Source organism: Rhineura floridana, chromosome 2 (assembly GCF_030035675.1).
Source record: "Rhineura floridana isolate rRhiFlo1 chromosome 2, rRhiFlo1.hap2, whole genome shotgun sequence".
NCBI classification, from domain to species: Eukaryota; Metazoa; Chordata; class Lepidosauria; order Squamata; family Rhineuridae; genus Rhineura; species Rhineura floridana.
Genome location: NC_084481.1, coordinates 939,866 through 954,851, shown reverse-complemented (window position 1 = coordinate 954,851; position 14,986 = coordinate 939,866). Strand labels below are relative to the sequence as shown.

The 14,986-nt window shown below is 42.3% G+C and overlaps 1 protein-coding gene across 1 annotated transcript; it reads left to right on the top strand.

Moving 5' to 3' along the window:
- The first annotated feature begins 3 nt into the window (after nt 1–3).
- Nucleotides 4–8,872, top strand: KCNRG (potassium channel regulator). The gene is made up of 2 exons (XM_061607551.1): nt 4–593; nt 7,904–8,872. Exons 1-2 carry the CDS (start codon nt 19–21, stop codon nt 8,154–8,156), a joined length of 828 nt encoding a protein of 275 aa, XP_061463535.1. The 5' UTR covers nt 4–18; the 3' UTR covers nt 8,157–8,872.
- The last annotated feature ends 6,114 nt before the right edge of the window (nt 8,873–14,986 follow it).

Sequence of the window (14,986 nt, the reverse complement as noted above, 5' to 3'; positions counted from 1 at the left end):
CCTGTGGAGAACAGGAAGATGAACCATCAAGACATGATCATTTTGAATGTGGGAGGACTGAAATTCACAACATGGCCTTCTACACTACAGCGATTCCCTGAATCTAGATTGGCAAGGATGTTGAGTGGCAATGACTTAGAATGTAGGTTGGTAAATGGCCAGTTTTTTGTGGACCGAGATGGAGTTCTGTTTAGCTATATTCTGGACTTCTTAAGAACACTTCAGCTTTCCCTGCCCAGTGATTTCTCAGACTACCAGAGGCTGCAGAGAGAGGCTGACTTCTATGAACTTTACTCTGTGGCTGACCTTCTGAGACAAGAAAACTTGTTGAAACCAAAGCCAGAGGTCTTGGAAGTACAATTCTTGCTCCAAGAAACACAGGCTTTTTTCTGGGTATTTGGCTCTTGCAGCATCACTATTGAAGAACTGGCTGGACGGATCACTGTTTTTGCAGAACAGCTTGTTGGAGCAACATGGAAAAACCATAATGGCCTTTCTCACAAGTCATTGATTCCCCTTTCTTTGGAGAGGCCTTCCCATCATAATCTTATTTTCCAGTGTGGCACTGACTACAGTGATCAGTTTATAGCAAGGTATTTTTGAAACCATTTCTGGATTCAAAGCTAGTAATGCAGATGGCATACACAACTCTGAGAAATATTCTCTGCACCTTTTCAAACCTTTTGTTTTAAACCCTGCTTGATGTAGACAGATTCTAGTATGGTCCTTCTATAATCTGCACATAATCCCTACTTGGTGTTTTGCCTGCTACCAGTGTAATAAAAATTATTAATAGCAGACTTGCCATAATTATGTATATGCTTAAAAGCTAAACTAGAAATTGTTTAAAACAGTTGGCCAAAGTGCAAAGGTTGAACATTTGATAATACTGTTATTTTGAACTTTTAAATATGCTTTGTAAGGGAGTGCACATATCAAAAAATGCATTGGCTAGTAGATAACTGCTTCTAAATACTTTGAGTTATCCCTCATATTGCTAATTGAAATAGAGATGCAGTAAAAAGTTGAGAACGTGGAACAGATTTTTTAAATGTATTTTTTTGTAAATCGCACAAAACAAGATGGTTAAGATAACCAACAATCATCAAAGTGGAATAAAGCTTTATCCAATTTAATTAAATATCCCTCCCTCCTCATGTAACTATAAACCCCCAAAGCTAGCCCAAACAGGTACATCGTATGCTTCTGACAAGATTCAGAACTGCACTGTGTTGGGAGGAAGTATACAGCTGAGGAATGCCTTTGTTCATCTCCTAGCTGACTGCAAGTGAAGCATAAATGACGTTATTGACAGAGCATTCTGAGCTTCTCCCAGATTGCAGTGTGGTCCAAGGGAAGGGGAGGTGGTCTCAGGTGCATTGAGCCTCAGTCATTTAGGGCTTTATTAGTTATTACTAGCATCTTGAATTGTCTTGTGAAGACTACTGCAGATGCTGATATACAAGGTAATCTGTCCCTCTTAGAAGGCAAGCTACCACATTTTGTAGCAGTTTCCAATCCTGTATTGTGCAGTAGTCTAGTCTTAAGGTAAGAAGAGACATGAATGATAGTCACCAAGTCTACATCTGATAGAAAGCACGAAAGCCTTCTTACCTGGACTTGGGGGGTAAGACACCCTTGGCCACTTCTGCAACTTGGGTTTTCAGCTAGACCAAAGAGTCATACAAACGGAGGAGGGAGGGAGGAAGCATTGTCAGGAGCCAACAAATCTTGTATAGCTCAAGACCCACCACTACTCATTCACAACAGAAAGAAAGAGAACTCGTCCCAATTGCACTCAAACTTGGAAACCAGCAAGAAGTCTCTCAACTTTCCAAAAACAAAAAGAGCACCTTAGAGTCTTTCATTATGGTAAACTTTTGAAGACTACAGTTCATTTCCCCTGATGCATTAATGTATCCCAACGTACAGGCATGCACATACACGCATGGTTTGCGGGTGGGAGGGACATATTGCAAACAATGAAGTCAGAAAGAAAATGCAGAAAAGTATGCTGTGTTAAGTGCCTCATTAACAGTAGTAATTCACAACATTGGATAAACGGCTTCCAAACGTTAAGATTTCTGAACTGCCAACTGTTTTGTCCAGATGTATGTTGTCAACAGTGTGAATTACTACTATTAGGCATTTAATCATTGTCTACTTTTCTGCATTTTGCTTCCCTCTGTGCTTACTGTTTGCAACCCCACCCCCAAATCGTGTTTAAGTTGGGACGTCATGCTTCTGAGGAAATGGACTGTAGTCCATGAAAGTTTATGCTGTGTGTTAGTCTTTAAGATGCTACAACATTCTTTGCTGTGTGTGTTGTAAGAGCGTCCCATGGTTACCTATCTGGACATCGTTACAATGGAAGGCACGCCTTTCCCAATGTCTCAGGTTCAGTGTAGTGTCAGGGAGAGCCCTTGCACTTTTCCTGTTTCCAAAGTCTGTGTAGCATCAAAGAAAATCTTCATGCTTTCTCAGGCATAGCCCGAGGAAGGGGTGGGGATATAACAAAACAGATCTAAAAGGCCAGGAGAAAAAAATGTTTAACCTGGGATCAAAAGGCCCAATGCCTGGACACACGCACGGAAAAGGCCTTTTGTCCAGTCATCACTCACTTCAAGGCTTGTTTGTGATGGGAAAATGGGAAGGTCTTCTGAGACTCATCTTAGTACATGGCAGACTCACTGTAGTGATATGGGACACTCTGGGTCATAACTTTTCCTTAAACTTCAGCTGGTTCAGAATGTAACTATCAGAGTCCTACTGGGAGAGATGCAGTCGGCATCTATTATATCCGCTGCATTGCTTACTGGTGTGTTCCAAGTCCAATTCAAATTGCTAGTTTTGAGATCTAAAGCCCTAAAGAGTTTGGGCCCAAGCTATTTATTAAACTGTCTGCACCTATGCCATTCTATCCACACCTTGTTCTGTTTCAGAGGCTCTCCTGGTGTACCCACCCTCTAAGTCAGGATGGGTGACCATGTGGGGAAAGTCCTCTATGGTGACTCCACAGCTATGGAATTCCTTGCCATTGGATCTGCACCAAATCTCTATACTAGGCTTTTCAAAAGGCCGTCTAGACATCATGTTAATTAGCTGGACTTCAATTACATTCTCTCTGGTTCTGCAATAATATTTTTATAAGTGTTGTTGAATTAGTGTGTTGTTTTTGATGTTAAAAAATTTGCAGTATTTTATCTTTTGTTTTGATTGTACTATCTTTATTTTTTGCAAGCTGCTTTGGATGGGTATTTGTCCAGAAAAGCAGGCCAAAATGTTTTAAATAAATAAACTGACAGAGAAAACTACTATCACAGTGTATGACCCTAATCCTAGTAGAAAAGATAATGATGGTGTGGTGATTTAGCATGCTGTTTCCCTTTCATTCTTCTTTTAAGACAGCTGGGAGTGACAGCAGCTAAAGGGAGTCAGCCTATAAAAACATAGGAGGTGACAATGACAAAGTGCTAGGCATACTTGTTCAGTTTTGCTATGGTCACTTATGTTGGAGAGTCTGTCATTTTCTTCTTGATTCTTGGACACAACGCACCACAGCATCCTTCCATTTGTTGGCAATGTCAGAAAATGAGATGACATTTTTATCATACATGGTGGAAATGTCCTCTAGGCCAAAATGCATTCATACTTCATTTGAAAAATTAATACTTTATTAGAAAAAATCTTAGGTTATGCAATTCCATTAGATCCACTGCTCTCCTTTGAACTATATTGACCAACTAATTCACTGCAGTCATAAACAATTAGTATCCTACATAGTCAGCACAGTAAGGAATCTCTGTACAAAATACTGGAGACTAATACCCTTTCTAAAAGAATGGGTAGATAAAATGTGGGATTTCATCGACAAAGATGGAACAAATGTAAACTGTCTCCTTATAGTTTTGTAAATATATAACTGTTTCTCATAGAATTATAGAATAGTAGAGTTGGAAGGGGCCTACAAGGCCGTTGAGTCCAACCCCCTGCTCAATGCAGGAATCCAAATCAAAGCATTCCCAACAGATGGCTGTCCAGCTGCCTCTTGAATGCCTCCAGTGTCGGAGAGCCCACTACCTCTTTAGGTAATTGGTTCCATTGTTGTATGGCTCTAATAGTTAGGAAGTTTTTCCTGATGTCCAGGCGAAATCTGGCTTCCTGCAACTTGAGCCCGTTATTCTGTGTCCCTGCACTCTGGGACAATCGAGAAGAGATCCCGGCCCTCTATGTGACAACTTTTAATGTACTTGAAGAGTGCTATCATATCTCTCCTCAGTCTTCTCTTCTCCAGGCTAAACATGCCCAGTTCTTTCAGTCTCTCCTCATAGGGCTTTGTTTCCAGTCCCCTGATCATCTTTGTTGTTTTAATTATAGTAAGATAAACATATTTTAATATAGTATTATGACTAATTCCATAATTATGTTAGTTTCAAATGATACCTGAAAACTTTACAATTTTGTTTCTGATGATATCATTTAGGACAGAGGTTCCTAAATCTGCCAGTGATTCACTGACTTCATTCAGGTCATCCATCACAGTATGTCTGTGGATTTGTGACTGAAGAAGGGAGACGTTCATTGCATTAAATATTCATACTGATTTTATTGTATTTCTATTGCTTATTTTTATATATTGTATTTTGCTGTATTACAATTACTGTAATACAATATATATATATATATATATATATATATATATATATATATATTATAACAGTAAAATGCAATTAAAAATTCTACAGCATCTAGCACAGCACATTGCAATTCCTACAACAGGCAGAAAAATCATTAAGTGATCCATTAAGACCCTCAGCAAATATCAAGTGGTCTGTGGGAGGAAAAAGTTTGAGACCCACTGATTTAGGATATATGGTATGCATGAAAAAATGGGAAAATTAATGTACAGGCAAGCTTCTCTATAGATGGAGGCAGAGGTATGGGACTGGAGAAGCTGCTGCAATTCAGACCCACAGTCTGCAGCAGCTTTCCCGAGTCTCATCTCTTCATTAGGGAGGGCAAAATACAGTTTTTATGTTGCTTACTGGGAGGGGGAGGGGCAAACAGACTGGCACAGATTACAGAAATACGTCAGTTAAGGAATCCTCCAGGAAGCAAGCTCCTTTTAATGAAAGACTTTTTTAAAAGTATAACTGACCAGCTTTGCTTTGCTATGGATAAACTTTCAGGCCTGTGCCTTTTCTTTAAGGTGAAACTGGCAAGTATGTGCCTTTGCTGTGCTAGGATGAAACTGACAAAGCCTATGTGTTTGCCTTAAAGAGATCTCTTGCTTTATCCCATGGCTGGAGAGGAAAGGATCCAATGCAATTCAGGGGAATGGGAGTGGGTGGGTGCAGGGTATGCAACCTTCAAAGCCACTGTTGAAGCTGCCCCCACCATTTATGAGCGGGTTTAGGAACCTCTCCCTGTTCCTTCCATGTCACTCCTACCTCTGGTACCAAAGTTTCTGTTAAGGAAGCAACATTCAGGAACACATCTACTTTGTTAACTGAGATATTACTGTATAGCACATATTTGTTTGCCTTCCTGGGCTCCTGAGAGGAAGGGTGGGATATAAATTTAATAAATAAATATTAGATAGGACCCCAATACCTGATGGACCGCCTCTCCCGACATGAACCCACCCATACACTACGCTCAACATCTAAGGCCCTCCTCCGGGTGCCTACAAAGGAAGCTCGCAGGAGGGCAACAAGGGAGAGGGCCTTCTCAGTGGTGGCCCCCAAATTATGGAATGACCTTTCTGATGAGGTGTGCCTCGCACCAACACTGTTATCTTCTTGGTGCCAGGTCAAGACTTTCCTCTTCTCCCAGGCATTTTAGCATGTGTTTTTAAATTGTTTTTAATTTTTTTAAAATTGTGTTTTTAAATTGTTTTTTGTGTTTTAAAATTTGTATATTTGTTTTTATTGTTTTTAATTGCTGTAAACCGCCCAGAGAGCTTCGGCTATGGGGAGGTATATAAATGTAATAAATAATCTCTGCCCATTCTCAGTTTGTGATAGCACTTCTATTTAAGGTGGCAAACTTTAAACACAATGCATTAGTAATTAACATTTCCAATATATTTTACTATAGCAATTTAAATTATGTAGAAATATTTAAGAAAAGTGTCAGTAGATAATTTGAACTAAGGAGTCACTTTTGTTTTAATAAGCCCTTCAAGTTGATTTGGAGTTTCTTTCATGGGTTTGTGAACATTTATACAAACACATTTCAATACAGTTGGCCAACATACTGAAACACAGGGTACTGGGATTATGTTACACCAGAATTTCAACACGAAACTACAAACTAGCAGCCACAGTACATGAGAGAGTGAATGAATGAACGATGAGATCCCAGTTAGGAGAATTGGATTTGACCTTTTTCTCTCATGCATATTTTCCCAATTCAAATTGCCCCTGAAGCTATTTGCTAGATGCGCAGTTTCTCATGTTTGAAAGCCACTTCCTTAATTATCCCCAACATCTGAACATCAATGCCAAATTATCAGGTGAACCCACAGTTGGCTATAGAACCATACTCAAAAAGTGCTTATCAATAGTTCTCAAAGTGGGGAGAGGTAACAAGCGGAGTACCGCAGGGCTTGGTCCTGAACCCACTGCTCTGCAGCCTTTTTAATAAGAATTTGAATGAGGAGGTGCAGGAAATGCTTATCAGATTTGCAGGTGATACAAAATTGAAAGGGATAGCAAATATCCTTGAAGACAGAAACAACTTTCAAAGTGATCATGATAGGCTGGAGCATTGAGCTGAAAACAAAAGAATGAAATATAACAGGGATAAGTGCAAAGTTCTATACCTTGAGAAATGAAATGCACAGTTATAAGATGGGAGATATGTGGCTCTGCAATACTACATGTAAGAAGGAATTGTTGATACAAGTTGAATATCAGCCAACAGTGTGATCTGGCTGCAAAAAAGGCAAATGCTATTTTAGGTTGCATTAACAGAAGTATATTTCTAAATCGTGTGAAGTACTAGTTACCCTCTATTTGGCACTGGTTAGGCCTCATCTTGAGTACTGAGGGGGAGATATGACAGCACTCTTCAAGTGATTGAAAGTAGGAGGGCCGGAATCTCTTCTTGATCATCCCAGAGTGCAGGACACGGAATAATGGGCTCAAGTTGTAGGAAGCAAGATTTTAGCTGAACATCAGGAAAAACTTCCTAACTTAGAGGAGTATAACAATGGAACCAATGACCTAGGGAGGTGGTGGGCTCTCCAACACTGGAGAGGCATTTAAGAAGCAGCTGGAGAGCCATCTGTCGGGTATGCTTTAAGTTGGATTCCTGCATTGTGCCTTATTGGCACCTGCCAACTCTACTATTCTATGATGCTGTGGTTTCATTTGGTTAAGCAAGTAGTGGCTGGCTTTTCAATATTTGAGTGTGCAATCCTATATGTATCTAGGAGTAACCGGATTGCACAATAGGACTTAATTCTGAGTAGAAATGTATAGGCTTGTAATATTATAATAAATAATAATAAATTTAATTTTTGTGTCGCCTATCTGGCCGAAGCCACTCTAGGCGACGTACAAACTAAAATTCAGTAAATTACAATACAATACAGATAAAATACAATAAAATCAGTACGATCATTAATCACAGCAGCATGAAATCAGTTAGGGCGATCAATAGATAATAAAATATCCCAAAAAAGTTAGCCCTCCCCGGAATTCCTGAAGGCCTGTCCAAAAAGCCAAGTTTTTAATGCCCGGCGAAATATATCCAGGGAAGGGGCATATTTATCACAGATTTCTAATATGTTGCTTTCTTCAGAAACAGGACTGGTTAAAAATTCAATCACAAAACAAATGCATGATAATTTTGAAGTTTTTTTTAGCATTAATAATGTTTTTCATGTTTTTTTCAGGTATGTGTCTATAAAACCTGATCAGAGGAAATTGATTAATGGAACTAATGTGCTAGGCCTGCTGGTTGACATCTTACTCAAAGAAGGATTTCATTTACTAAGCACCAGGACAGTCTCAGCGGAAGAAAAAAATCAGTGCTATTGTTTTGAAAGAATGAGGCAGCCAGATGCCTTTGCCATAAGTATGCGGGAAACTCAACAAGGCACTACTGTATCACAAACAAAATCAATCCAAGTGCAGAAACGGAAGTGAATAATGGCTATAGTGAGATTTTAGAAACCAAGCATAGAAAACAGAAGGGCTAAGAATATATATAGCTATAAAAGCAGCAGCTATAATGCAATAGCAGGACACACTTTTGCTGCCAATATATCCCTTTTGTTGGATTTTTGATACTGGATATTTGGAGAGTAAAATAAAGTTAGGCTAAATTCCTTTAGATGGCAAATAGAGGGCTAAGTTTATTAACTTACAATAACTAGAATTGCCAAATATACAATTTTATATCACATCCATTGAAAATATAGTCTTCTACCTACTATATTTATTAGCTTTTACCACATGCAACTGGGCCTAGAAGAGAATTAATCCAGTAAGGTATACCTATCCTCGCAGAGAAGAACACCATAGTATGAAGGTTTGATCAGAAACAAGTGCAACGAGACATTTCATTTGCCATTTCTATATTTAGCAATCCTTTGTATCGTGGCATCAGAATAATAAGGATGCTTTATGTGGATTTTCTACTTAGAAATGGGACTGAAATCTGTAATTCCCTCTTTGGGGTAGTTTCTCATAATGAGTTGGGCAAGAATCTCACACCCAATGAGGCATCAGAGGATAACGTTTAATGTGCCATGAGGCCTGTCCTCCACCCAAGCCAGTATGTTGCTGTAAGGTGCAGTGGAGGATGCTGTCTTGCCACCAGTGTTGAACCAAGATTCGGTTGCTGTTGAGCTGGTTTCTGTATGTAGAATTTGGAGGTGCCATCTCCTTCACCTCAGGCAGCAAATTGTCTTGGGGTAGCCATGCTCCTTAATGAATGAGAAGGAAAAGCTTTGAGAACAGAGGTGGGAAGATGGCACACTAACCAAGCCTTCATTGAGGACAATAGAGTAACTCTTGCTCATGGTAAAAAAAACAACAACATTCATTTTTTAAAACATTCCTAGAATTTTTCCAAGCTACTATATCTGGCAGCTAATTAAAGATTTTCTTGGTAGTCAATGAGGGGGGAAATTACTTGGTAATCAAAGAAACTCAAAGAGATGCAGGGAGCCAGGTTTCAACTGAACATCAGGAAAAACTTCCTAACTGTTAGAGCGGTACGACAGTGGAACCAATGACCTAGGGAGGTGGCAAGTTGGGATAGGTTTAAGAAAACATTATCAGCCAAGATCTGACACTATCCATCTCTTTTGTATTATTATTATTATTATCTTTATTTATACCCCGCCCTTTTTCCAAACTGGAACTCAAGGCGGCTTCCAGATAAAAACAAGTACACATCATTAAGAACCTATAAAAATATAAAACATATAAACATATAAAATCAGCATTAAAACAGGATTAAACTATTAAGATGTTAAAACCAATTACTCTTAAAATACTGCAACCCAGTTTAGGAGCATACAGGCAAAACAATAACATACAGCATCCTCTTCAGTCACTACCCTTAAAACCTTCAGTTCCAAAGGCCTGCCGGAAGAAAAAAGTCTTTAGCTGTCGGCGGAAAGATTGCACAGAGGAGGCCATTCTTGCCTCCCTAGGGAGGGAGTTCCAGAGCCTAGGGGCAGCCACCAAAAAGGCCCTATCTCGTGTCCCCACCAGTCGCACTTGTGAAGGTGTTGGGATCGTGAGAAGGGTCTCTCCTGAAGATCTCAGGGCCCGGGCAGGTTCATATAGGGAGATACGGTCTGACAGATAGCCTGGACCTAAGCCGTATAGGGCTTTATAGGTCATAACCAGCACTTTGAATTGTGTCCGGAAACAGACTGGCAGCCAGTGGAGCTGTTGCAGCAGGGGAGTTGTATGGTCCCTGTAACTAGCCCCAGTTAACATTCTGGCTGCAGCTCGTTGCACCAGCTGAAGTTTCCGAACAGTCTTCAGAGGCAGCCCCACGTAGAGCGCGTTACAGTAGTCTAAGCGGGATGTAACTAAGGCATGTGTCACCATAGCCAGATCAGACGACTCCAGGAAAGGGCGCAGTTGATGCACTAATCTTAACTGTGCAAAAGAATTCCTGGCCACCGCAGAAACCTGGGCCTCCAGGTTTAAGGCTGAGTCCAGGAGCACACCCAAACTGCGAACCTGCGTCTTCAGGGGGAGTGTAACCCCATCCAGCACAGGCTAAACCCCTATTCCCTGATCCGCCTTTCGACTGACTAGGAGCACCTCTGTCTTGTCTGGATTAAGCTTCAGCTTGTTCACCCTCATCCAGTCCACCACTGCTGTCAGACACTGGTTTAGAACCGAGACAGTTTTCTTGGAATTAGGTGGAAAGGAGAAGTAGAGTTGGGTGTCATCTGCATACTGGTGGCACCGAACCCCAAATCTCCGGACAACCTCTCCCAGCGGTTTCATCTAGATATTAAATAGGATGGGGGACAGAACTGAACCCTGAGAGACCCCACAGGCCAACGGCCAAGGAGTCAAACAGGACTGCCCCAGCACCACCTTCTGGGTTCGACCCTCCAGGAAGGAACGGAGCCATCGTAAAACAATGCCCCCAAGTCCCATCCCAGTAAGGCGACCCAGAAGGATACCATGGTCGATGGTATCGAAAGCCGCTGAGAGGTCCAACAGAACCAACAGGGACACACTCCCCCTGTCCAGTTCTCTGCGTAGGTCATCTACCAAGGCGACCAAAGCCGTCTCCGTCCCATAACCAGGTCTGAAACCAGACTGCAATGGATCTAGATAATCCGTTTCATCCAGGAATCCCTGAAGCTGGGAGGCCACCACACGCTCTATTACCTTGCCCAGGAATGGGATATTAGACACTGGTCGATAATTATCCAGAATAGAGGGGTCCAGGGAGGGCTTTTTCAACAAAGGCCTTACAACTGCCTCCTTTAGGCACATTGGAACTCTGCCTTGTTGTAGGGAGGCATTGGCCACTTCCTTCACCCACTCGGCTAGGCCCCCTCTGGCACTTTTAATAAGCCAGGAAGGGCAAGGGTCTAACAGGCATGTGGTGGGCCTCACCTCTCCAAGGATCCTGTCCACATCCTCAGGTTGTACAAGCTGAAAAGAATCCATTATTATTGGACAAGCAGGAGCCAAAGTTACATCCACTGAGCCTGTATCAACTATAGCATCCAAGTCGGAACGAATCTGAACGATTTTGTCTGCGAAGTGCCGTGCAAATTCTTGACAGCGGGCTGATGAGTGGTCTATATTACCCTCTCGGGGGCCAGAATGTAGGAGACCCCTGACCACTCGAAACAGCTCTGCTGGTCGGCTCCCTGCAGACACAATGGTGGCTGAAAATAATAATTTCTTTGCTGCCTGCACTGCCATGGAGTAGGCCTTCAGTTAGGCTCTAGCCCGTGTTCGGTCAGACTCGCTCCGAGTCTTCCGCCAACGTCGCTCTAGTCTCCGTCTCATTTGTTTCATCACCATCAGCTCCCTGGTAAACCAGGGAGCTGGTTTGGCTCCATTCCGTGAGAGGGGACGCTCAGGAGCGAACATGTCCACCGCCCTGGCCATTTCCCCATTCCAGAGGTCAGCCAGAGCTTCAACAGAATCGTCTGCCGAGGTGACAGGAAAAACCCCAAGAGCTCTCAGGAAACCATCTGGATCCATCAGCCTCCTGGGGCGGACCAACCTAATTGGTCCCCCACCCCTGCAGAGGTTTTGAGTCCCAGTAAGTCTAAACCCAACCAGGTAGTGATGTGTCCATGACAACAGAACTACAGAGAGGTCCTCCACACCAAGATCACCACCATCCCATCCAGCACAGAACACAAGGTCCAGAGTCTGGCCAGCAGCATGAGTGGAACCAGATATTACTTGGGACAGACCCATGGTTGTCATGGAGGCCATGAAATCCTGAGCCACTCCCACCAGAGTGGTCTCGGCATGGATGTTGAAGTCCCCCAGTACAACGAACCTAGGTGATTCCAACACCAACCCCGAGACCACCCCGGCTAGCTCAGGAAGGGAGACTGTTGAGCAGCGGGGTGGGCGGTACACCAACAGAATCCCTATTCTGTCCCGGCTGCCCAACTTCAGATACACATACTTTTGTATAATGATATCTTTCAGTTATTTGGAAAGACAAACTTGTGATTAAACTATAAAATCACAAGACCATGAAATATTGTTTAAAAGGATAAAATCCTCATAATACATGAGCCTACAAAATCAGTGGTCTTTTCAGGAAGACCAGTATCCAATATCAATACCAAGCCTCCCATTTCCTGCTTTCACTACATATGCCTTGTTTAGTATTCATACTGTCTTCCTGGGTTTTCAGATTTATTATCTTACAACAACCTTGTGACATAGGCCAATATAATTTTCTTTATATGCTGTATCCATCAAAAGCATATAGCCGTTTACTGTGTGCAGAGCATAGGCCTGTACAGGTAAATATATTGCCATGGATAGTCTTAAGAAATTTGAAGCAGATTCAAAATACAGATTAGATGGTACAGAATCTATGCTTGCTTTTTGATGTTCTTCTTTTGGTATCTGTTGTCCAGAGTGTACAGATTTATTTATTTATATGTATTAAATTTATTCCACATCTTTCAACACTAAATTTCAATGTTGCTAACTACATAACAAGAGTCAATACAATATAATTTTTAAATAATTGTTTTTATTCACTTCTGAAAGGTCTCTTGTCATCTCAAATATAGCGTACTTTTCAAGGACTGTGGTATAGTTATGCTGGATGTATGAAAGATGGAGGATAGAGCTGGGTAATGGTGGAGTCAAAATGCCAAATCTTGGGCTGCTTCTAGGTGGGTGGCTCCAATCATTGCTCTTCCGTAACAGGCTACAAGTAGAATTGCAACTGACTTTCCACAGTATTGGGAATACTGCACTTGTTCTATGTGTACATCCTACCATGTTCTGTTCTCACCAGTGGGCATGACATAACTGCTCTGGGTTGGACTATTTGAAGCTCAGCATGATAAGTGCCATTTGGTGACTCCCATTTATTTATTTTTAATCAGTCTTTTGATTATCACTAAGACACCTCATCAGGGACTGAGCAGTTTTGAACTGGGTCCAGACAAGAGATAAATTGGCAGCCAATGCGATGGAGCCAGAACCAATGTTATGTGTTCACACCCTCTTGTTCCAGTTAACAATCTAGTCGCTCTTTTCTGCACTAATACAATAAGATTCCCCCCTCTCCTCCCCCACATGCACCCCACGCCATCCCCACATCTGCTCTGGAGGGTTGGGAAAGGAGAGAGGGAGATTGTTCTGTTGCACAAGGAGAAATTAAATGACCTGAAGAACAACTATTGGTGTAACGTGGAGAATTTCCAGCACGATACGCTTCTCTTCTTAGCATGCATAGCTGGACAAATAGGAAATTTCACATATTGAGTGATCTAGTGTTCATAGTGGTACTCAGTTTATAGGATTGTGTGCCAGAAGCTGGATGAGTATATTTTCCATGCTTTAATTTGTCAGGAATAGCAGGAATAATAATGCAAAGACCTCACTTCAGCAGAGCCAGAACAGACACACTGAATATTGCCCAATATACTGATTTCTCACACATATGCAATGAAGCTGTTGCTAATAATGGAACATTCCCCAGTACTAGAAAAAATGTAAAAGATGGCTACACTACACTTACTGTCTTGCGCACATGCACACTTGCTGCACACATACAGACCACAAACCCACATGTCTCTCTCATTCACACACTCACATTTCACATGTACACCTCTTTCTTGCACACACTCATAGATGCCTGTATGATTTTTTCCAGGGGAAGGGCAATTTTTTGGGGAGGTGGGCAAAGTAAAACAATGAAAGGGTGGAGCAGGCTAATTTCTCAAAATGGAGAAGAATTGTGTCTTATGTTTTGCCTCATAGCATTTAAAAAAATGCTAGAAACTTCTTTTAAAAACATGTTTGCGGGGAATTATGGTTCATCCCACAGGCACCAAGGAAGGCCTTTGCAGGTACAGTGGCAGCCATGGGTGCAGGGATGGTGACTCCTGGCTGAGTGTAGCTGGTATAGCACAGTGGGGAGGAGAGCCTGGCTGGGAGTCCAGAGTCTGAGTTCAAATCCCCGCTCTTGTCTCCTGGGTGTCAAGGGCCAGCTAAAGATCACCCCACAGTGAGTGGCTCAGGGGTTACGTGCCCTGCCACCTGTGCAGCCATGGGCAAGCTCCATAGTCCCAAGGAGCCCAGTTGCCCCCCAGCTGGCAGTTGCGGGCAAGGAAGGGGCTGGCTTGTGCAGCTGTGGCAAGCTGAGCAGGCCTTAGCCAGCTGGGGAGGACTAGACTCAGAGGGAGGCAATGGTAAATCCCCTCTGAGGACCACTTGCCATGAACACGCTATTCATAGGGTCGCCATAAGTCGGGATCAACTTGAAGGCAGTCCATACATTTCCAAACACACATAATGCCAATCCCACACATAATGTTGGTGTCTAGTCTACATTGTTATAAAATCACTGCCAACCGATGTAGGTTTCTCCAGATACTTAATTTATAACAGTAATTTTGCAGCGAGCAATTCCCACATCTTTGCTCCCACGTCTCGGGTATCTGCAGATGGTGATGGGGGGAGGGGGAGCACTATGCACATACTCCACCACACTATCATTGGCTGCAAAGAAAAAAAGGATTATAATAAATGGAATGGGACTGGAGAGCATTTGAGAGCAAGCCCTTCCCCATCATCTGCCATTGCCAGTCGTTGTAATAATCTTTCCCACTAAGTGAAAGCAGGTAAGGATCCTTCACTGAACCCAACGATTGACTTTGTTGATGGCGCGTTCCTCTTCTGATTGGAGCTTTTTTTACGGCGCGTCACATCAGAGGGACTGTGTCTCTGGATTGCCATGGGTACGGGGGCGGGACTTGGAAGCAACGCAGCCT